The sequence below is a fragment of the Oryctolagus cuniculus genome, chromosome 12 (genome assembly GCF_964237555.1).
Source record: "Oryctolagus cuniculus chromosome 12, mOryCun1.1, whole genome shotgun sequence".
In the NCBI taxonomy this organism is placed as follows: domain Eukaryota; kingdom Metazoa; phylum Chordata; class Mammalia; order Lagomorpha; family Leporidae; genus Oryctolagus; species Oryctolagus cuniculus.
In genome coordinates this window covers 65,574,144-65,596,678 of record NC_091443.1, presented here as the reverse complement: position 1 = coordinate 65,596,678, position 22,535 = coordinate 65,574,144, and the positions used below count along the sequence as shown (strand labels likewise).

At 43.6% G+C, this 22,535-nt stretch overlaps 1 protein-coding gene across 3 annotated transcripts; it reads right to left on the bottom strand.

Annotated features, from left to right (window-relative positions):
* Positions 1-76: 76 nt before the first annotated feature.
* On the bottom strand, positions 77-22,533 carry HAUS2 (HAUS augmin like complex subunit 2). 3 transcript variants are annotated; one of them, XM_002717766.5, is made up of 7 exons: positions 22,400-22,532; positions 10,712-10,804; positions 9,972-10,041; positions 8,093-8,225; positions 4,677-4,785; positions 1,793-1,942; positions 1,179-1,466 (listed from the first exon to the last, which is right to left on the bottom strand). In XM_002717766.5, exons 1-7 carry the CDS (start codon positions 22,490-22,492, stop codon positions 1,398-1,400), a joined length of 717 nt encoding a protein of 238 aa, XP_002717812.1. In that variant the 5' UTR covers positions 22,493-22,532; the 3' UTR covers positions 1,179-1,397. The 3 variants fall into 3 exon arrangements, with proteins under 3 accessions (XP_051678009.1, XP_002717812.1, XP_069910163.1); XM_070054062.1 differs by lacking the exon at positions 1,179-1,466 and adding an exon at positions 17,531-17,633 and having other exon boundaries at positions 1,482-1,942; positions 22,400-22,533; XM_051822049.1 differs by lacking the exons at positions 1,179-1,466; positions 1,793-1,942 and adding an exon at positions 77-310.
* Between the last annotated feature and the right edge of the window lie 2 nt (positions 22,534-22,535).

Here is a 22,535-nt window from a genome sequence, read left to right as displayed (position 1 = left end):
ATAGAACCTCCAGTGGGCAAATGAAATAAACTAGAGATAGCTTAGTACTGATGCAAATGAGAATATCCCTGAGCCATTTGTATCAGTACACTTTTAAAGACTTATTTATTTGAAAGGTACAGTTACAGAGAAAGGGAGAGACAGAGCTATCTTCCATCTGCTGATTCACTCCCCAAAAGGCCACCACAGTCAGGGTTGGGTCAGGCTGAAGCCAGGAGCTAGGAGCTTCTTCCAGATCTCCCACACGGTGACAGGGGGCCCAAGCACTTGGGCCATCTTCCGTTGTCCTCCCAGATGTATTAGCAGGGAACTGGATTGGAAGTTGAAGATACACGTAGGGCCAATATGGGGCAACAGCTTCAAAGACCTACTACAATGCCGGTCTCCACCACTCACCATTATTTACAAAAATCTGATGGGTAAATTCCGTGAACATTTTAAAAATTATTTCATCATAATGTTTTTTTTTTTTTTTTACTTTCTTCAAACCTTTGTTCTTTGCATGTTCCAAAGGCTGCCAGTAAACACACTCAGAAATGAGATGGGGTCCGTAGGAACACACCCAGGTCCAGTAATTTGCTAATAAGATTTGCAGGACTCAAGCATATCACCATATTCACATATGAAACAAAAGAGCAAATGGAAAAAGTGCATAGAGCAAAGACGGGAAAAGCAGGGTCCTCTGACACAGGAATCACAAAGGATATGCTTCATTCTCCCGGAAAATGCATTGTGACGACCCAATTACTATTTATTCTGCACATTTAGTGAAAACGCTACAGAAATAACCACCATACACATTTTTTAGATTTAAGAAAACTTCTAATTTTTTTTTTTTTTTTTTGACAGGCAGAGTGGACAGTAAGAGAGACAAAGGTCTTCCTTTTCCATTGGTTCACCCTCCAATGGCTGCTGCAGCCGCCGCACCGCGCTGATCCGAAGCCAGGAGCCAGGTGCTTCTCCTGGTCTCCCATGCTGGTGCAATCCTCTACTGCACTCCTGGGCCACAGCAGAGAGCTGGCCTGGAAGAGGAGCAACCGGGACAGAATCCGGCGCAGCCACCGGGACTAGAACCCGAGGTGCTGGCGCTGCAGGCGGAGGATTAGCCTATTGAGCCACGGTGCCGGCCTCTAATTCATTTTTTTAAAAAGATACAGATAATCTAACACCTGAAAAAATGGTTAATTCACTTATTGTCAAAGCAGTATTGGATTTTCACTAGCTTTACTGAAAAGTGGAATGAAAATATATGAAAAACAAAGGAAAAGTCAGTTTGGTCTTCATGAACCTGAAATCCTGGTACTTTATGATGAAGTCCCTTCCATCTTGTCAGCAGTAAAGCCTATAAATATGGATTCATATGACTATACTTAATTAAGCAAAAATAAAGCTAATGATCACCTGACATTAGTTTGGATATGAAGTTTAGAAAATAAAGGTGAAGAAGGCATTACAATATCATGTTTCTGATGATGAGTTCCTTTTTTTTTAAAAAAATATTTATTTATTTGAAAGGCATAGTTAACAAAGAGAGAGGCAGAGAGAGAGAGTCTTCCACCTGCTGGTTCACTCCCCAAATGGCTGCAACGGCTGGAACTGGGCTGATCTGAAACCAGGAACCAGGAGCTTCTTTCGGGTCTTCTATGTGGGAGCAGGGGTCCAAGAACTTGTGCTATCTTCTACTGCTTTCCCAGGCCATAGCCGAGAGCTAGATTGGAACAGCAGCAGCTGGGGCTCGAACTGGCACCCATAAGGGATGCACTGCAGGTGGCAGCTTTACCCGCTAGGCCACAGCACCAGCCCCATGAAGATGATTTTCTTCAGCTAATATTTTGGGAATACAAGAAGAAACTTCCTTTTGTTGTTCTCTCCATTTGAGTATATTCTCTGCCAGTTCTTCTGTCTCAGTCACCAAAATATCCATCTTTGCTAAAGCCTTGCTCTGTAACATTTGAAAAAAAGGGAAAATGGGAGAGATTACATCTGTCATTTATTATATCTCAAATGGTTATGATACCAAAAGCTAACACCTGAGCTTTATCCCGCTTCATAATGCAAAAAATCCTTAAAACTGTGTTCTCCCACTTCTTACAGTATCTACCTTCTCTGTTAGTTCATCTTTGCTTTGCCTTCAATTATCCCCTCAGTATAGATAATTCTCATTGTTACCAAATCTAACCCACTACCTAAAAGCCAGTCCCACATTTAAGGCCTTTGGCAATCTCCATTTAAATGGACAATCAATATAGCAAACTCAATCTAACTGCAGTTCAACAATGATCGATTATTTACTACAGAAGCAAGATTTGTCAAAAAACAAATTCTTCGAGCTGGCATTGTGAAGCAGTGAGTTAAGACACAGCCGCCAATGCTGGCATTTTGTGCAAGCACCAGTCTAAATCCCTGCTGTTCCATTTCCAATCCTGCTCCCTGCTAATGTGCCTGGGAAAGCAGTGAAAGATGGCCCAAATCCTTGGGCCCTTTCCACCCACATGGAAGACATGGATGGAGTTTCGGGCTCCTGGTTTTGGCTTGGCCCAATTCAGACCGTTGCAGCCATTTGAGAGAACTGGTGGATGGAAGATCTGTCTCTCCCTCTCACTGTAATTCTGCCTTTCAAATAAATAAATGAATCTTAAAAAACAAAACTCTTAATTTCTTTAACCCATTCTTGATCCTACTCACCCTCAGTAGGCTAGAAACTTCACTACTTTGTTTATGTCCCTTGTCCAAATAGTAGTCAAGTTCTAAAATCTCAAGTTCCAAAATCTCAACAATTAAATCTACCTAATACTTTGGATTCTTATGCTTCAAATCTTTTATCTGAATGACTTTATTTATTTATTTGAAAGTCAGAGTTACACAGAGAGAAGAGGGGCAGAGAGACAGAGGTCTTCCATCCATTGGTTCATTCCCCAACTGGCCGCAACGGCGGAGCAAGGCTCATCACACTACTCTGTATTTGCCCATGATTAAGATACAGTCCTCATCAAGTTACTCCTCTGCTCTTACAATAAAAAAGACCAACCATTCAGTGACTCCCAAGTACTCAGACAGTAATGTCCAGAGGTTTTTAGTCTGTTTTTTTTTTTTTTTAAGATTTTGTTTTTTTATTTGAGAGGTAGAGTTAGAGAGAGAGAGAGAGAGAGACAGACAGACAGACAGAGAGGTCTTCCATCCACTGGTTCACTCCCCAGATGGCTACAATGGCTGGAGCTGAGCTAATCCAAAGCCAGGAGCCAGGAGCTTCTTCCAGGTCTCCCAAGCAGGTGCAGGGAAGTACTTGGGCCATCCTCTACTGCGTTCCCAGGCCATAGCAGAGATCTGGATTGGAAGTGGAGCAGCCAGGACTTGAACTGGTGCCCAAATGGGATGCCAGCACTGCACGTAGCAGCCTACCTGATATGCCACAGTGCTGGCCCTCCCTCTCAACACCTTTAGACATCAGCCAAAGTGGGGTAACATGTGTCTTCCAAACTACCTGTGCTCCTTGACTTTCGTGTTGATTGTAGGCAAATAAGCTTTTTGATGCATACACAAATTTCACTGATTATTTAAGGTTTAGCTCACTAGTAACTCCTGCATAAAACTTTATTGACATCTTTCTACCTCACATCCTACTCTCTGTCCCCTTAAACTGGAAGTCACCCCTCCCTTCTCTGTGTTCAACAGATAGGATCTCCTTATAACTCTATGTGGAACTTATGAGGCAAATATAATCCTAAAAATGTGTATCCTAAGGCTGTATCACCAAACTTTGAGAATCTAAAGACAGGACTGGTCATATATGTCCACCTTTCACAGTTTATTGTACAAGCATAGCTCTTGCACAATGAAGGTAATGTTAATGTCAAAATAAAAGAATTAATATGACTTCCAAAGTAAAATGATATAACAATGATGTGAAAAAGAAAATATTTCTTAATTTCAAAAATACTTAGCTCACAGGCTGGTGCTGTGGCACAGCAGGTTAAAGCCCCAGCCTGTAGAGCTAGCATCGCATATGGGAGCCAGTTCGAGTCCCAGCTGCCCCACTTCTGATCCAGCTCCCTTCTAAGGCAACTGAGAAAGCAGCAGAGGATGTCCCAAGTCCTTGGATCCCTGCACCCACGTGGCAGACCCGGAAGAAGCTCCTGGCTTCAGGTCGGCTCAGATGAGGCTGTTGTGGCCATTGAGGAGTGCACTAGTGGATGGAAGATCTTGCTCTTTCTGTCTCTCTCTCTCTCTCTCTGTAACTGTCTTTCAAATAAAGAAATAAATCTTAAAAAAAAAAATCTTAGTTCATAAAATTAGCCATCAAAAGTTAAATAAGGGGACCAGCATTATGGCATAGCAGGTAAAGCCACTACCTGTAATGCCTGCATCCCATATGGGGACCAGTTCATGGTCGGCTGCTCCACTTCTAGTCCAGCTCCCTGCTGATGCATCTGAGAAGGCAGCAGAGGACAGCCCAAGTGCTTGGGCCCCTGCCACCCACGTAAAAGAACTAGAAGAAGGTTTTGGCCTGGCCCAGCACTGGCATTGTGGCCACCTGGGGAATGAACCAGCAGATACCTCTCTCTCTCTAGCTCTGACTTTCAAGAAAATAAATCAAATAAAAAAAAAAGTTAAATAATGAAATCACATATTTGAGATTTCAGTATAAAAGAACTAAAGACAGCTGTGTTAATACTCACCATTTTCTTTAGATTTGCATCTAAATGAGGAATATTTCTAATTGTTTCAAGATGAGTTTCTAGTTTCTCAATGAAAGTCACAGCCAACTCCAGCAAATGTACCATGTATCTGAAAGAGGAGGAAAAAGTCAATTATTTTTTAGTTTAATTGTTTTGTGTTTTCTTTCTTTTTCTTAAATTAGGCCTCAGAGATAAGAATTTCCATCATCCTAACAACCCAATAACCTTCCTGCATTTATGGAAATAGCAGGGATTTTTTTAAAAAGTCCTTTCACTTTAAAAAAAAAAATGATTTATTTATTTGAAGGCAGAATTACAGAGAGAAAGATCTTTTATCTGCTGATTTACTCCCCAAAATGCCTGCAACAGCCAGGGCTGGGCCAGGCCAAAGCCAGGAGACTGGAACTTCATTTGGGTCTCCCAGGTGGGTGCAGAGATCCAGGCACTGGGGCCATCTTCTGCTGCTTTCCCAGATGCATTAATAGGGAGCTGCATTGGAAGGGAAGTAGCCAGGACTCCAACCAGTGCTCATATGTGATGCTGGCATAAAGAGGGCAGCTTAGTCCACTATGCTACAATGCTGTTCACATCCACTTTAAGAAGACTTGTTGGGGCTGGCGCTATGGTATAGTAGGTTAAACCTCCACCTGCAGCACTGGCATCCCATATGGACCTCATTTCCAGTCTTGGCTGCTCTACTTCCTATCCAGCTCCCAGCTAATGGCCTGGCAAAGTAGTGGAAAGTGGCCCAAGTGTTTGGGTCCCTGAACCCACATGGGAGACTCAGAAGGAGCTCCTAACTCCTGAGGGGTTTGCACTGGCCCACCTCTGGATACTGCGGCCATTTGAGGAGTGAACAAGGGGATAGAACACCTCTCTCTCTCTGCATCTCCCTCTATCTGTAATTCTGCCTCTCAAATAAATAAATCTTAAAAAAAAAAAAATTCATCACCCACATTGAGAAACAGAAAGAGGCAACACCAATCATATCTGAGCCCACCTAATGTTACACAAGCCACAATGGTAATAATTTTCTCATTTAAGAAAAAGTATTTCAAGACCAGCATTATGGTGTAGCAGGTTGAGGTGCTGCTTGGGATGCCAGGATTCCCTATCAGAGTGCTGGTTTGAGTCCCAGCTGCTCCTCTTCAAATCCTATTCCCCGCTAAGGCACCTGAGAAAGCAACAGAGGATGGTCCAAGTACCTAGGCCCCTCCCACCGGTTGTAGACCAAAAAGAATCCCAGGCTCCTGACTTCGGTCTGGCCCAGCCCCAGCCACTGGGGCCATCTGGGGAGTGAACCAGCAGATGGAAGATCTCTTTCTCTGTCACTGTGCCTTTCAAATAAATAAATAATTAAATCTTCATTTAAAAAAAGATATTTCCAGGCCGGCGCCGTGGCTCAATAGGCTAATCCTCCACCTTGCGGCGCCGGCACACCGGGTTCTAGTCCCGGTTGGGGCGCCGGATTCTGTCCCGGTTGCCCCTCTTCCAGGCCAGCTCTCTGCTATGGCCAGGGAGTGCAGTGGAGGATGGCCCAGGTGCTTGGGCCCTGCACCCCATGGGAGACCAGGAAAAGCACCTGGATCCTGGCTCCTGCCATCGGATCAGCGCGGTGCGCCGGCTGCAGCGGCGGCCATTGGAGGGTGAACCAACGGCAAAGGAAGACCTTTCTCTCTCTGTCTCTCTCTCACTGTCCACTCTGCCTGTCAAAAAAAAAATAAATAAATAAATAAAAAAAATAAAAAAAAAAAAATAAATAAAAAAAGATATTTCCAGCCAGCGCTGCGGCTCACTAGGCTAATCCTCCGTCTTGCGGCGCCGGCACACCGGGTTCTAGTCCCGGTTGCCCCTCTTCCAGGCCAGCTCTCTGCTGTGGCCAGGGAGTGCAGTGGAGGATGACCCAAGTACTTGGGCCCTGCACTCACATGGGAGACCAGGATAAGTACCTGGCTCCTGCCATCAGATCAGCGCACCGGCCGCGGCGGCCATTGGAGGGTGAACCAACAGCAAAAGGAAGACCTTTCTCTCCGTCTCTCTCTCTCACTGTCCACTCTGCCTGTCAAAAAAAAAAAAAAAAGATATTTCCCCATTCTTTGTCAATGTATTAATTCTCAGTGAAGAAAATAAATATCTCATTGAAATATTCTATACATAAAGCTACACTTCTGCATTTGCAAAATGCTTTCAAATCATTACTCAGTCTTTAATGTAGTATATTTACATTAATGGTAGTATACTGAATATAGCCACAAGAATGGGGTTATTATACTATTTTATTACAAAATAAAAAGTTTGGCACTTAAGATACTGATTTGCTTAGGGTCAGCTAACAAAGTAGTGGTGGAGAAAGTCAATAATCAGATGTCTAAATATTTCTTTTTCATTATTTATTATTAACAGTTTGCTATATTTTCAATTTGATACTTGCAATACTTCAATGAGGAAGACAGCAATAAAAATGATCCCAATTAGGTGCTGATGTTGTGACATAGCAGGTAAAGGTGCCACCTGCAACACTGGCATCCAATATGGATGCTGGAAGTAGAACAGCCAGGACTTGAACTGGTGTCCATATGAGATGCCAGCACTGCAGGCAGCGGCTTTACCTGCTACGCCACAGTGCTGACCCCTGCTCCACTTTCAATCTAGCTCCCTGCTAATGGCCTGGGAAAAGCAGCAGAAGATGGCCCAAGCATTTGGGTCCCTGCCACCCATGTGGAAGACCTCAATGAAGCTCTTGGCTCCTGCCTTTGGCCTGGTTCAGGCCCAGCCATTGTGGCCATCTGAAAAGTAAACCAGGAGATGAAGATCTTTCTCGCTGTTTTTCCCTCTCTTTCTGTAACTATGACTTTCCAAATAATTAAATCTTAAAAGAAAAAAAATCCCCATTCCATAGATTGCGAAACTAAGGCAAAAATTTAAATAACTTGCCCAATTCTTTGAGACATATAAACAGTAGAGATGAGACTAGAATACTAGAATTCAGGTTTTTTTTTTTTTTTAAATCTCTTAGTTGCTTTCACTTGCCCCTGGTAAATACTTCCACTAGAAATACACACACAAACACACACACACTATGTGTACCATTAATTCAACAAATTTACTTCACAGAAAAGTCTATGCATATAAAAAAGCACTGCTATCTATCTTTCTATATATTATGAATCTAATTACTTTCACCAAACTCTTTACTTGGAATTTCCAAAATACAATGGCAAAATAAAGTCCTTTCTTTTCATCATGGCTATAATTCCTTAAAAACAAAGGATGTTCCTTCTGTTTTAATAGCATTTATGTTAACAACAATAATAACAAATACATGTCAAGAACTATGCTTCAAACTAACTGTTAATCTAAACAAAGACTACCCTCAGAAAACCTGACAACTGTTACTTTCTACTTTTCAGTCTAACCTGTGATAAACAGCTTCAAGAGGTAAGTTTTCCTGGCACATGGGTTTCAACAGTCTTTGTCTGAGAGACCTCTTCTCTTTGAGCACTGCTTCCAAATGATTATTCATGCTTTGCAGAGTATGACACTTCTGAGCTACACAAATCAGAAAAAGTAATTATAGTTAGTAATAGAACAAGTAAGTTTAGGATCATTAATTTCTTCTTCGAGCTGACATTACCAATGACAAAAATTAATCCTACAGGGTGGGCATTTAGTCTAGCAGTTAACAGGAGTGTACCATAATTCAATGCCTGAGTTCAAAGAGCTTCACTCTTCACTCCAACTTCTTGCTAAAGAAGACCGTAGGAGGCAGCAGTGATAGCTCAAATAACTGGGATCCCACCACCCATGTGGGAGACCTGGACTGAGTTCCCAGCCCCAGTTCTGGCCAGTCTGGTCCCAGCCATTATGGGCATTTCGAAAGGAAATCAGTGGATGGGAGTTCTGTCTGTCCATCCTTCTGTCTCTATGCCTCTCAAATTTGAAAAGAAAGAAAAAAAAATCCTATCATTTCCCTCCTAAATCTTTCTCTTTTGCTATCTTTGATACCAAAACTAATTTCATTTTCATCTACTTTCTCATATTTTTCCTACTGGCAACCACATCCAGTGCTAGATTTTTTTCATGTTTTTCAACTCTACCTCTTATTCAGTTTCTATAGCCATAGCCATTTTCTTCATATAAAGTCTCTTTCCCTATCTCTGTCTCTAATATCTTACATGGGGGCATCATAAAACAGTCATCTTAAAAGCTATTTCTGGGGCTGGCGCTGTGGTGCAGCAGGTTAACGCCCTGGCCTGAAGCGCTGGTTCAGTTCTGGCTGCTCCTCTTCTGATCCAGCTCTCTGCTATGGCCTGGAAATGCAGTGGAACATGGCCCAAGTTCTTAGGTCGCTGCACCTGCGTGGGAGACCCAGAAGAAGCTCCTGGTTCCTGGCTTCACATCAGCTCAGCTCTGGCCATAGCAGCCATTTGGGGAGTAAACCAGTGGATGGAAGATCTTTCTCTGTTTTTCCCTCTCACTGTCTGTAACTCTCTGCCTCTCAAATAAATAAAATCTTTAAAAATAAATAAAAATGAAATTTCATTATATTAAAAAAATTTAACATAACACTACCAATACAGCACATATTTAAATATCACCAAGTGTGCCAATAACATCCTTTATAGCAAAATGAATTTTTTTTATCAAATAGTCAAGTCCAAGATCATACAGTTCGCATGTCCCTTTAGTCTCCTTTAGTCTGAAAATTTCCTAGCCTTTGTCTCTCAAGTTTTTTTGCCTTTGAGGAGGCAGCTTGGTTACTCTCTTATGCTATCTGCAGTATCAAGCCAACAGTACTTTGAAATGAGCATAAAAATAGATGATTTTGGGGCCAGCACTGTGGTACAGAGGGTTAAAGCCCCAGCCTGCAGCGCTGGCATCCTATATGGATGCTGGTTCAAGTCCTAGTTGCTCCACTTCTGATCCAGCTCCCTGGTAACGCACCTGGGCAGCTAGCAGAAAATGGCTCAGATCCTTGGGCCCCTGCACCCCTGTGGGAGACCCAGAAGAAGCTGCTGATTCCTGGTCTCGGATCAGCCCATCTCCAGCCACTTCAGCCATTTGGGGAGTGAATCAGTGGATGGAAGACCTCTCTCTCTGTGTGTGTCTCTACCTCTCTGTAACTCTGTCTTTCAAATAAATGAAATACATTTTTAAAATAGATGAATTTTTTATATTTGGGGGCAATATTTGGAAGTACTATAGTTTATCATAATTTTGCTACCTTGTGTTCCTTTACACAATATAAGAAAATGTTGAAATTCTAATGATTACCCTCTTAACCAAAGTACTTACCCAAATATAAGGGATGGACAATATCTGCTGTATCTTTTTCTAGTTTTAGGAGTTCTATTTCCAGGTTTTTCTGCGTTTGGAACAAAATTAACATTAGCTCACTCAGAAAATATCCTGAAGTTAAAGGCTTCAATTCTGACAAACGTAGACAGTTTTGAACATGCTAGAAGGAGAATATTCCTTATGTGAGATGCAAGGAAGATTTGTTCTAAGAGGCTTTTTATTTTGGTATTCTTGTCCTGCTGCTGCTATTACTACTACAAGCAAACACCTATCTACGTATATGCTACACACTGTTCTAAGTGCAAGAAATATGCTGTTTGAATCAATTTTGTCTTTTTTTAAAAAAGATTTTATTTATTGATTTGAAAGTCAGAAATACAGAGAGAAAAGGGGGGAGAGAAAGACAGAGAGTAATCTTCTATCCATTGGTTCACTCCTCAAATGGCTGCAATGGCCAGGGCTGGGCTAGGCCGAAGCCAGGTGTCAGGAGCTTTTTCCAAGTCTCCCATATAGGTGCAGGGCCCAAATACTTGGGCTATCCTTACTGCTTTCCCAGGTGCATTAACAGGGAGCTGGATCAAAAGTGGAGCAGCCACTTTGGGGATGCCAGCGTATGGGATGCCAGCACTGCAGACAGAGGCTGAAACTTCTACATCACAGAGCTGGCTCCTGAGCCAATTAAGTTTTTTTTCCCCCCTATATCAGAAGTATAAAGTGAAAAGTTCAACACAATTTACCTGGGAGATTTCAGCTTGAATATTTGTGATCTGTTGTAGTCTAGAGAAGTTCACAAAGCAAGGGTCTGTTTTCTTAGATATACTTAAGATCTCCTATTGGCAAATGAACAGGAAAAGCAACAGTAAGTCACAAAAGTTTCTGTGTACATTGCAATAGCATGCCCATGGGTCTAACTATAAGAATATACTAAGCCCAGCATGAAGTACAGAATAAAACAGAAGCAACGTGTATTTCTTGTTTTTGTGACTTTACTGAATATCCCAAATCCCTTACCCAAATATTTAAAAAGCAAAGAGAAACAAAGAAGACAACCACTAGAACTACTTCTTCAGGCACCTACACAATAGATTTGCACTACTGATAGCTGCTCAAAGGATTCTAAGGCTGAGATTCTTGGAGAATCACCTCTACCATTCCAAATGATGTAGCTCTAGTCTCTCAGACTTTCCTGGGGCTAAAATCTCATTCCCTCCTATGGAATTACTTACTTGAGTAACTAAACGATCTTGACTGGTTACAAGTCATTCATATTGTCTCTGTGCACAATCCTGTTCTCTTAAAGGAATGTTTGGGGCAAAGGAACATTATGGTACAGTGCCTTAAGCTGCCAACTGTAACGTCAGTGTCCCATATGGGTGCTGCTTTTGAGTCCTGCTTGCTAATGTGCCTGGGAGGGCAGCAGCAGATGGCCCGAGTGCTTGGGCCCCTGCCACCCTTGTGGGAGACCGAGATGGAGTTCTAGGTTCTTGGCTTCAGACTGGCTCAGCCCTGGCCATTGCAGCCATCTGGGGAATGAACCAGCAGATGGAAGATCTGTTCCTCTGTCTCTCTGTCCCTCTCTGTAACTTTCCTTTCAAATAAATAAAATCTTAAAAAGAAAAGGAATGTTTGTGACTAGGCATAATTATTTTTCTAAAAAGGCTACCACCTCTTTTTTATCCTTTTAATCTTTTTTTTTTTTTTTTTAAGATTTATTTATTTGAGAGGCAGAGTTACAGAGAGGGAGAGACACAGAGAGCAGTCTTCCACTTGGCTGGTTCACTCCCCAAATGGCCACAACGGTCAGAGGTGGGCCGATCTGAAGCCAGGAGCCAAGAGCTTCTTCCGGGTCTCCAACACAGGTGCAGGCACCATCTTCCACTGCATTCCCAGGCCATAGCAGAGAGTTGGATCAGAAAAGGAGCAGCCAGGACTAGAACCAGCACTCGTATGGGATGTCAGCGCCACAGGCAGAGGATTAACAACCTACTGCGCCACAGCACCGGCCCCTCCCATTCTTATTTTTAACTAAGATCTATTTTCAATTAACAGCACGGGCACCCCCTTTGATTCTATCAGTCTGTTATATCACCCTCTTAAGTTGCAGTTTATCTCCTAATACAAATACTCTTATTCACTCTTGACATCATTCTTAATTTCCTGTATCCTCTTTTTTTCCAGAATCTTAACACAAGAATTTTAGAGATCATACAGGCTAGGGATTGAGAAACTACAGCCCATGAACAAAATGTAACCCATTGCCTGTCTCTGAACAGCCCATAAGCTAAAAGTATTTTTCATATTTTCAAAGGAGTTTTATGAAAGAAAAATCTTATTTTGTAATACATTAAAATTACATGAAATTCCAATTTCATGATCTAGAAATGAAGATATATTTGAGTAACTTCTTGTATTTATTTACATACTCTCCCTGACTACTTTTACACTACAACTGCCAAGTTGAATAACTGCAACCACAAAGTCTCAAACATTTATTCTTTGGCCCTCTATGGTAAAAGTTTACTGACCTACAATAATCAATTCTACAAACATTTACTGAGTGAGGCAATGGAAGATACAAGGATGAGTGAAAGAAGTTCACTGCATTCAAGAAGTTCATGATGGATTAGGGGGTAAGGATATCTTATTAAATTTTACCTGAGAGGCAGAGAGACAGAGTTCCCATCTGTTGCTTCACTCCACAAATGCCCACAATGACTGGGAATGGCCAAGGTTGAAACTAGGAGCCAGAAATGCAACCCAGGTCTTCCACACAGGTGGCAAGAACTTAATTACCTGAGCCATCACTACTGCCTCCCATAGTCTACATTAAAAGGAAACTGAAGTCAGGAGCTTGAACCAGAAAACAAACCCAGATTCTCCCATGTGGGACATGGGCATCTTACCCACAAGGCTAAATACTTGTTCCAGGAAAAGGTATTTTAGATAGGAAGAACAGAACACTGGGACCTGCGCTGTGGTATAGCAGGTTAAGCCTCTGCCTGCAGTGCTGACATCCCATATGGACACCAGTTCGAGTCCAGGCTGTTCCACTTCCAAGCCAGCTCCCTGCTAATGCACCAGGGAAAGCAATGGGAGATGGTCTAAATGCTTAGGTCCCTACAACCACGTGGGAGACCAGGAAGTTGTTCCTGGCTCCTGGCTTTGGCCGGGCCAAGCCCTGTTGCAGCCTTCTGAGGAGTGAACCAGAGGACAGAGATATCTCTCTCTCTCTCTCTCTCTCTCTCTCTCCTTCTCTCTGTATCTCTTGCTTTCATATAAATTTAAAAAAATAAATCTTAAAAAAAAATTACACAAAATTTCAAATGCTCATTGGGGCCAGCACTGTGGCATAGCAAGCTGAGTCTCTGTTCACGGCACCAGCATCCCAAATGGGTGATGGTTCGTGTCCTGGCTACTCCTCTTCCAATCCAGATCTCTGCTTATGGCCTGGGAAAGCAGAAGATGGCCTGAGTATTTGGGCCCCTGCACTCCCGTGGGAGACCTGGAAGAAGCTCCTGGCTCCTGGCCACGAATCAACCCAGCTCTGGCCTTTGAGGCCATCTGGGGAATGAACCAGTGGATGGATGACCTTTCTGTCTCTCCCTCTCTCTGTAACTCTACCTCTCAAATAAATAAATTCTTTTTAAAAATGCTCATTAACTGTCAGTATTAATATATATGTGAGAAGAGGAGGATGAAGCTGGAAACAGTTTCTTAACAGTCATAAAAGATCTTGAATGCTATACCAAATGAACAAAAATTAATGTTTTCCATTTCCAGTGAAAAAATAACAGATCAAATATAATACACATTTTAGCAATCCAACTGGAATAGAATGAAAAATAAAACTAATGGAGAGCCAGGAATTAGTGAGGAAGGAATGGTGAGTGACTATCTAATGAGTATGGGGTTTCCATGTTAGGTGATACACATCTTTTGAAAATAGTTGTGGGGCTGGTGTCATGGGGTAGCAGGTTAAGCTGCTGCCTGTGACACCAGCATCCCATATGGGTGCCAGTTCGAGTCCCAGCTGCTCCACTTCTGATCCAGCTCCCTGCTAATGATCTGGGAAAGCAGTGGAAAATGCCCCAAGTGCTTGGGCCCCTGCACCCATGTGGGATACCTGGAAGAAGCTCCTGGCTCCTGGCTTTAGCCTTACCCAGCCCTGATCATTATGGCCCTCTGGGGAGTGAACCAGCAGATGGAAGATTTCTCTTAATCTCTACCTCTAACTCTTTCAGATAAATATTTTTTAAAAAATTAAAAAATAGTTGCACAGTACTGAGTATAATTTAATGTGACTGAATTATATAAAGATGGTTAAAATGATAAATTTTGTGTTATGCATATTTTACCACATAACTATGCATATATTTTAAAAACCAGTAGAAAGATTGGTAGCTAAGTATTTAAATTGGTTGCTGCTTGAGTATTATAGGTGAGAAGGTAAGAAGGTGGACTAACCGCACAGCAGACTCATGGAATGATAATCACTTTAAATATCACTCTGACCTCAGAATCAGTCCTTAGGCACTCTCTCCTGGCTAAGAAGTCCACAAGAGCATTTCAGGCATGGAAAACCAAGACACTGTGGCAAAAATGTCCTACATGAAGGACCTCAGTGGAAAGAAGTAGTCATCAAAGGAGGTACTTTTCTCTCAACGGAGGAGAGAACTTCCACTTTGCTTACGGCCTTGTCTAAATACTGATGGAGTTTGTGGATTCAAAAGGCTTCCACAGCCTAGGCAGCTCATGTTAAGAGCCTCCGGTGATCACTGATGTCATACATATGAGTGCTAATTGTTAAATTAATAAGAGTCACTGTGCATTAAGTTCCCATGCAGGATCTCTGTCCTCAAAGAGTCGTATTATAATTAGGTCTACATGCTCGCAAAAGATGTATCATCCTTGGGTGCTTCTTTAAAGTTAATTAAGTTTTCTAAAAAAAAAAAGTTAACTTCAAGTTGCAATGACTCTGAACAGCCCTCCTCTCAACTGTTGAGGAACATTTTTTTTCTTTTTTCTGTGCAAACTTTTGAACTCTTTACTAGTATAGGGTTGGTCTTTTGTGTATAAAGTTCTTCGAAAATGGAGAAAGGGATTGGGAATAGGAGAGGGAGGAAGAGGGATGGGGGAGAGTGTGGGGGGGCGGGTATGGTGGGAAGAATCACTATATTCCTTTTTTTTTATAGAAAGCTTTTATTTAATAAATATAAATTTCATAAGTACTACTTTTGGATTATAGTGGTTTACCCTCCCATACCCACCCTCACACCCCCAAACTGTCCCACCTCCTACTAACTCTCCCATCCCATTCTTCATTAAGATTCATTTTTAATTATCTTTATATACAGAAGATCAACTCTATACTAGGTAAAGATTTCAACACTTTTTACTCAAAGTATAAAGTATTGTTTGAAGACTAGTTTTATCGTTAATTCTCATAGTACAACACATTAAGGACAGAGGTCCTACATGGGGAGCAAGTGCACAGTGACTCCTGTTGTTGATTTAACAATTGACACTCTTATTTATGATGTCAGTGATCACCCAAGGCTCTTGTCATGAGGTACCAAGGTATTGGAAGCCTCTTGAGTCCACAAACTCTGACATTATTTAGATAGGGCCATGAGCAAAGTGGAAGTTCTCTCCTCTCTTCAGAGAAAGGTAACTCCCTTTTTTTTTTTTTTTTTTTTTTTTTTTTTTTTTTTTTTTTGACAGCAGAGTGGACAGTGAGAGAGAGAGACAGAGAGAAAGGTCTTCCTTTGCCATTGGTTCACCCTCCAATGGCCGCCGCGGCTGGCGCACCGCGCTGATCCGATGGCAGGAGCCAGGTACTTATCCTGGTCTCCAATGGGGTGCAGGGCCCAAGCACTTGGGCCATCCTCCACTGCACTCCCTGGCCACAGCAGAGAGCTGGCCTGGAAGAGGGGCAACCGGGACAGAATCCGGTGCCCCGACCGGGACTAGAACCCAGTGTGCCGGCGCCGCTAGGCGGAGGATTAGTCTAGTGAGCTGCGGCGCTGGCCTGTTACCTCCTTCTTTGATGGCCCCTTCTGTCCACCGGGATCTCACTCACAAAGATCTTTCATTTAGGTCATTTTTTGCCACAGTGTCTTGGCTTTCCATGCCCGAAATATTCTCATGGGCTTTTTAGCCAGATCTGAATGCCTTAAGAGCTGATACTGAGGTCAGAGTGCTGTTTAGGGCATTTGTCATTCTGTGAGTCTGCTGTGTGGCCCACTTCGCATGTTGGATCTTTTATTTATTTATTTATTTTTTTTAAGATTTTATTTATTTGACAGGTAGAGTTACAGACAGTGAAAGAGAAACAGAGAGAAAGGTCTTCCTTCTGCTGGTTCACTCCCCAGATGGCCACAACGGCCAGCGTTGCACTGATCCAAAACCAGGAGCCAGGTGCTTCTTCCTGGTCTCCCACATGGGTACAGGGGCCCAAGCACTTGGGCCATCCTCCACTGCCTTCCCGGGCCACAGCAGAGAGCTGGACTGGGAGAGGAGCAACTGGGACTAGAACCTGGCGCCCATATGGAATGCCGGCGCTGCAGGCAGAGGATTAGCCAAGTGAGCCATGGCATCGGCCCCTCCTTTTTAATTCTATTATTATTAGCAGACACTTGGTCTTTATGTGATCCCTTTGACACTTAATTCTATCTTTATGATCAGTTAGAAACTTAAACTTATCACTTTAACTAGTAAGATGGCATTGGTAATTGCCAACTTAATGGGATTTGGAGTCCCATGGCAAGTTTTTAGCTTTACCCTTAGGGCTAAGTCCGAGGGAACGTCTGCCAAACTGTACATCTCCTCCCTCTCTTATTCCCACTCTTCTTTTTAACAGGAATTAATTTTCATTTTTTTAAATTTTATTTATTTTTTATTTTTTGACAGGCAGAGTGGACAGTGAGAGAGAGAGACGGAGAGAAAGGTCTTCTTTTGCCGTTGGTTCACCCTCCAATAGCCGCGGCGGCCGGCGCGCTGCAGCCGGTGCACCGCGCTGATCCGATGGCAGGAGCCAGGTACTTATCCTGGTCTCCAATGGGGTGCAGGGCCCAAGCACTTGGGCCATCCTCCACTGCACTCCCTGGCCACAGCAGAGAGCTGGCCTGGAAGAGGGGCAACCGGGACAGAATCCGGTGCCCCGACCGGGACTAGAACTGGGTGTGCCAGCGCCACAAGGCGGAGGATTAGCCTAGTGAGCTGCAGCACCACCTAGGAATTAATTTTCAATTGGATTTAAGCACCTAAGAATAATTCTGTGTTAAGAGTTTAACCAATGGTATTAATTAGAAAAAGAAAATACTAAAAAGAATACAATGGTAAGCTATCCCTTGATAGTCAGGACAAGGGCTGATCAAGTCATTGCTTCTCATAGTGTCAGTTTCACTTCTACAGGTTTCCTTGTAGGTGCTCAGTTATTTGTCACAGACCAGGGAGAACATATATTTGTCCCTTTGGGACTTGCTTATTTCACTCAGCATGATGTTTTCCAGATTCTTCCATTTTGTTGCAAATGACCGGATTTCATTTTTTTTTACCACTGTGTAGTATTCCATAGAGTACATATCCCATAATTTCTTTATCCAGTCTTCTGTTGCAGGCATTTAGGTTGACTCCATTTCTTAGCCATAATGAGCTGAACTGCAAAAAACATTGAGGTGCAGATAGCTCTTTTATTTGCCTAATCACTATATTCCTAAAGTTGTACTTATCAATGCATGAAGTCTGTACTCTTTAAATAAAAGGTTTCTTTGGGGAAAACAAAAAAGAAGGTAGACTAAGTTAGCAATTAAAAAGTAAAAGAGGAGTGGTGGACATTGTGGTGTAGCGGGTCTGCTGCCTGGGATGCCCATATCCTATATTGGGGTGCTAGTCTGAGTTCCAGCTAATGCTCCCAGGATGAAGCAGACGATGGCTTAAGTATGTGAGTCCCTGCCACCATGTGGGAGTCCCAGATGGAGTTCCTAGCTGCTGGCTTCAGCCTGGCCCACCCACAGTTGCTGCAGCCATTTGGGAAATAAACCTGTAGACAGAAGGCCTCTCTCTCCATCACTTTGCCTTTCAATAAAATAAATAAAAAAGTGTATATAAAAAAACAAAAAATGGCAAGTCCCGATTGATATGAAGAAGGAAGTTAAGTCAATACAAGGAATCTTCAAGTGACTAGATAGTTAAGCCATTAATTCTGGTTGTTAGCACAAGATACTTTACTGACGACAAAATTGAGAACTAGGAAAAATTAAGTATCAGCCCAAATTACTGCCAGCATGTGTTGGGATAGAAGTGAGAACAAAGCTAATGCACTGCCTGCCTGCCTTTTTAAAAAGATTTATTTAACTGAAAGGCAGAGTTACATAGAGGCAGAGGCAGACAGAGAGAGGTAAGAGAGATCTTCCATCCAATGGTTCACTCCTCAAATGGCTGCAACAGCCGCGGCTGAGCCAGACTGAAGCCAGGAGCCAGAGCATTATCCAGGTCTCCCACATGGGTGTGGGGGCCCAGGCACTTGGGCCATCTTCTGCCTTCCCAGGTTCATTAGCAGGGAGCTGAATCAGAAGTGGGGCAGCTGGGCCTCAAACCAGTGTCCATATGGGATGCCAGCTCTGCAGGCAGCGGCTTTACCAGCTATGCCACAGTGCCAGCCCCAGTGCACTGCCTTTCTATCGCCTAAGTTTGACTTTTATTTTTCCTTCTGTTCATTCTTAGGTAGAAGTTAAACAAAGGAAAACATCTCCCTTATCACACTATAACACACTCTCTGGTTTATCTCCAATTTTATGCACACATACACTAATCTTAGCTGCACATGTGGCAAACTAGCAAACAGTTGGGTTCAATAAATGGATAATAATGCTTAGCTAAGATCAGGCAAAAGAAACAAGCAGGAAAATGAATGTTCAAGGAGATAATCAAAAAGGAGCAAAAAGAAGAAATGGCAAAATCCCCCTAGTCAATAAAAATTCTGCTTGAGGACTGCAATTAGTTCTACACTTCAAAAAGGGGGGAAGGATAGGCGTTCGGCTCAGTGGTTAAGATACAGCTTAGGATGCCCACATCCAATGCAGAGTGCCTGGGTTGAAATCTCAGCTCTACTCCTGATTCTAGCTTCCTGCTATTGTGCAACCTGGGAGGTAGCACGTGAGTCCTTTCACCTGAACTGAGGTTCTGGCTCCTGGCTTCAGACTGACCCACCTCCTGCTGTTTCAAGCATTTGGGAAGTCAATCAGCAGGTAAGAGATCTCTGTTTCTCTACCTTTGAAATATTTTTTTTTTTTTTTTAAAAAGGTGTATTTATTTATTTGAAAGGCAGAGTTACAGAAATGCAGAGGCAGAGAGAGGTCCTCCAACCACTGGTTCACTCCCCAAATGGCCAGGAGCTTCTTCTGGGTCTCCCGCGCAGGTACAGGAGCCCAAGCACTCAGGTCATCTTCCACTGCTTTCTCAGGCCACAGCAGAGTTGGATGGGAAGTCGAGCAGCCGGCACTCGAACTGGTGCCCATATGGGCAGCTTTACCCACTACACCACAGCGCTGGCCCCAGGCCTTCACTTTTAAAAGCATCACTCTTGAGGCTGAAGCAGAGAGAAAGAAGCCTTCTATCCACTGATTCACTCCCTAAATGGCTGCAATGGCCAGGGCTGGGCCAGACCGAGGCCAGAAGCTTCATCTGGGTCTCTCATGAGAGTACAGGGGCCCAAAAACTTGGCCTTCTTCTACTGCTTTTCCCAGGCCATCATCAGGAAGCTGGATTGGAGAGGAGCAGCTGAGACTTGAACTGGTGCCCAAATGGGATGCTCCTGCTGCAGGTAGCAGCTTAACCCACTATGCCATATGAACTGTTAAAAGGAATCATATGACAAATCATTTAGAAATAATCAATGTAAATCTTTCTAAAAAATTGTTTCTCATATCTAAACTTTGTTTAAAGTAAGATCAACCAATCAATCTATAAATAGTTACTCCATTGGGAGTAGCTTTGCAGTAAGATCTTAAGAGGATCTCAAGGAGCTATGGAGTGACAATCTTAACTGTAACTAGAACAGGTAACTGGGCCAGCATTGTGGCATTGTGGGTAAAACTGCTGCCCACGATGCTGGCATCCCATATGGGCACAGGTTTAAGTCCTGGCTGCTCCACTTCCAATCCAACTCCCTGCTAATGACCTGGGAAAAAGCAACAGAAGATGGCTCAAGTGCTTGGGTCCCTGTGTCCATGTCAGAGACCCAGATGAAGCTCCAGGCTCCTGGCTTCTGCTTGGCCCAGCTTAAGCCATTGCGGCCATTTGGGTAGTGACCCAGCAGATATAAGCTCTCTGTCTCTCATCCTCTCTCTGTAACTCTGCCTTTTAAATAAATAAACAAATATTTTTAAAAATTAAAAATAGGTAACTAATTAGTGTTACTTGGCAGTAGGAAGAAACCACCCCAAGCAGCCACTATCCTCGAAGGTAGCCCAGTCATCAGTACCTAAAAGTCTCTAAGGTGACTTACTCCTTTGCTTTAGGCAATTGTCTATCAACAACACTCTTTCGAGGGATACCAGGTCCCAAATGTGTCACAGTAAGTTTACCAGATTATTCTGTGACAGGAGAACCAGACAATACAAGCAAGAAGTACTAGGAAACTTGGTAGGAAGAAAACACAACAGTGAGATAGGATACAACAGGGGAGCGCTAATGTGGACTCCCCTGGGAAAGCTGGTTAACTAAGACCACCTGAAACCACCCCAACAAGACAGTGAGTCTTCAACAGCTTACAATCTTTCAAGACAGTACCAGACCATCTTATCACAGCAGATCTTAAGAGGTGATACAAGGCATCAGAAAAAGGAAATCTCTGGGACCTAACCTACCACACTAGTTGAATGACCTCAGACATTTCTTATCTTTTAGGTCTTAGTTTCTTTTAAGATTTATTTATTTTAAAAGTTAGAGATACAGGGGCTGGTGCTGTGGCACAGTAGGTTAACCCTCCTCCTGGGCGCCAGTTCTAGTAACAGCTGCTCCTTTTCCAATCCAGCTCTTTGCTATGGTCTGGGAAAACAGTGGAAGACGGCCCAAGTGCTTGGGCCGCTGTACCTGCGTGGGAGACCCGGAAGAAGATCCTGACTCCTGGCTTCAGACCAGTGCAGCTCCAGTTGCGGCCAACTGGGGAGTGAACCAGGGGATGGAAGACTTCTCTCTCAGTCTGCCTCTCCCTTCCCGCTCTTCCCCCTCTACCTGTAACTCTACCTCTCAAATAAATAAGTAAAATCTTAACCAAAAAAAAAAAGTTAGAGATACAGAGAGAGAGGGGATGACAGATCCTCTATCCGCTGGTTCACTCCCCAGATGGTCACAATAGCCAGGGCTGGACCAGGCCAGAGCCAGGAGCCAGGAGCTTCTTCCAGGTCTCCCATGTAGGTGACAGAAGCCCAAACCTTTGGGCCACCTTCCGATGCTTTTCCCAGGTCATTACCAGGGAGCTGGGTCAGAAGTGGAGCATCTGAGACATGAACCAGCATCCATACAGGATGCTGGCGTGGCAGGCAGCTTTACCCTAGGCCACATCACTGGTTCCACATATTAAGTTTCTTAGTTTAGAAATACCATAAGGTCTTAGAAAGTCTCTAGTGATACTTTGAAGTGTAAAAAGCTGTATGTTTTCCGTAAATCTCCCATTATACTTGTGCTAATTTCCGCAGCTGAGTTTACCTTCTAACTTTTCTCAATCTCCTTCCCAGCAGAATTCCTTAACTTCCTCTTCAAATCAAAATCCCCTTCCCCTAGTCTCGATGCCCGAGATCCCATCTTTCCCGACTCCTTCGGTCACTTCTGCCACTTGTATCCCGTTATTCCTGCCCATGGTCATTTTTGCCTTCTATGGGTTCTTCTCGTCCCAAACTGCCTTCCTTTGAGCTAATCTCTCTTCTCTTTCCCCAAAATTGAGCCCTCCTCCAGTCACGTTCCAAAGTCTTTTTCACCAAGATCTTGGGGAGGAAACGGGGGCTTTAAAGATACCAAAAAAGAGCTCTCCATGCACGTCGCGCCTGCAAAGCTGCCTCAGTGCTTGCCACAAGCAGCGCTGCTGGGGATGCTGGTCTCCACGACCTACCCGTATTCCCTGACGCCGCCTCACTACGCCCAAAGGCGCTGTCCCCGGATTAAATTTTTAAAAAAGGAGTGGGGCTTAACATTGTCCTATCTCATCTCCCACACAGCAGACTAGGATAACTCGCCTCTCAGTCTACTTGAAACACCACCTACCCAGAGCCCTGCTTTCGGGAAGAATCAAGGGCAGAGCAGCCCCGACTGTTAAGCTACGCGCCTTAACTTCAGCACAGCTCCCAGCCAGCACCCTCACCACCTCACAGCTGTATTGTCGCCACCGTGGGCACCCTCTTGATGACGCCGTCGCTGCCCCCACGTACCTCAGTGACCATCCCTGAAGCTACGAAGTGGCCCAACAGTAGCCCAGCGGCGTTTGGCTCCGGCGCCGGATCCCAGGGGTTGGCAGCAGCCATGGCTCCAACGCGCCTCCCGCGCCGGCGCTGAGAGAAAGCACTT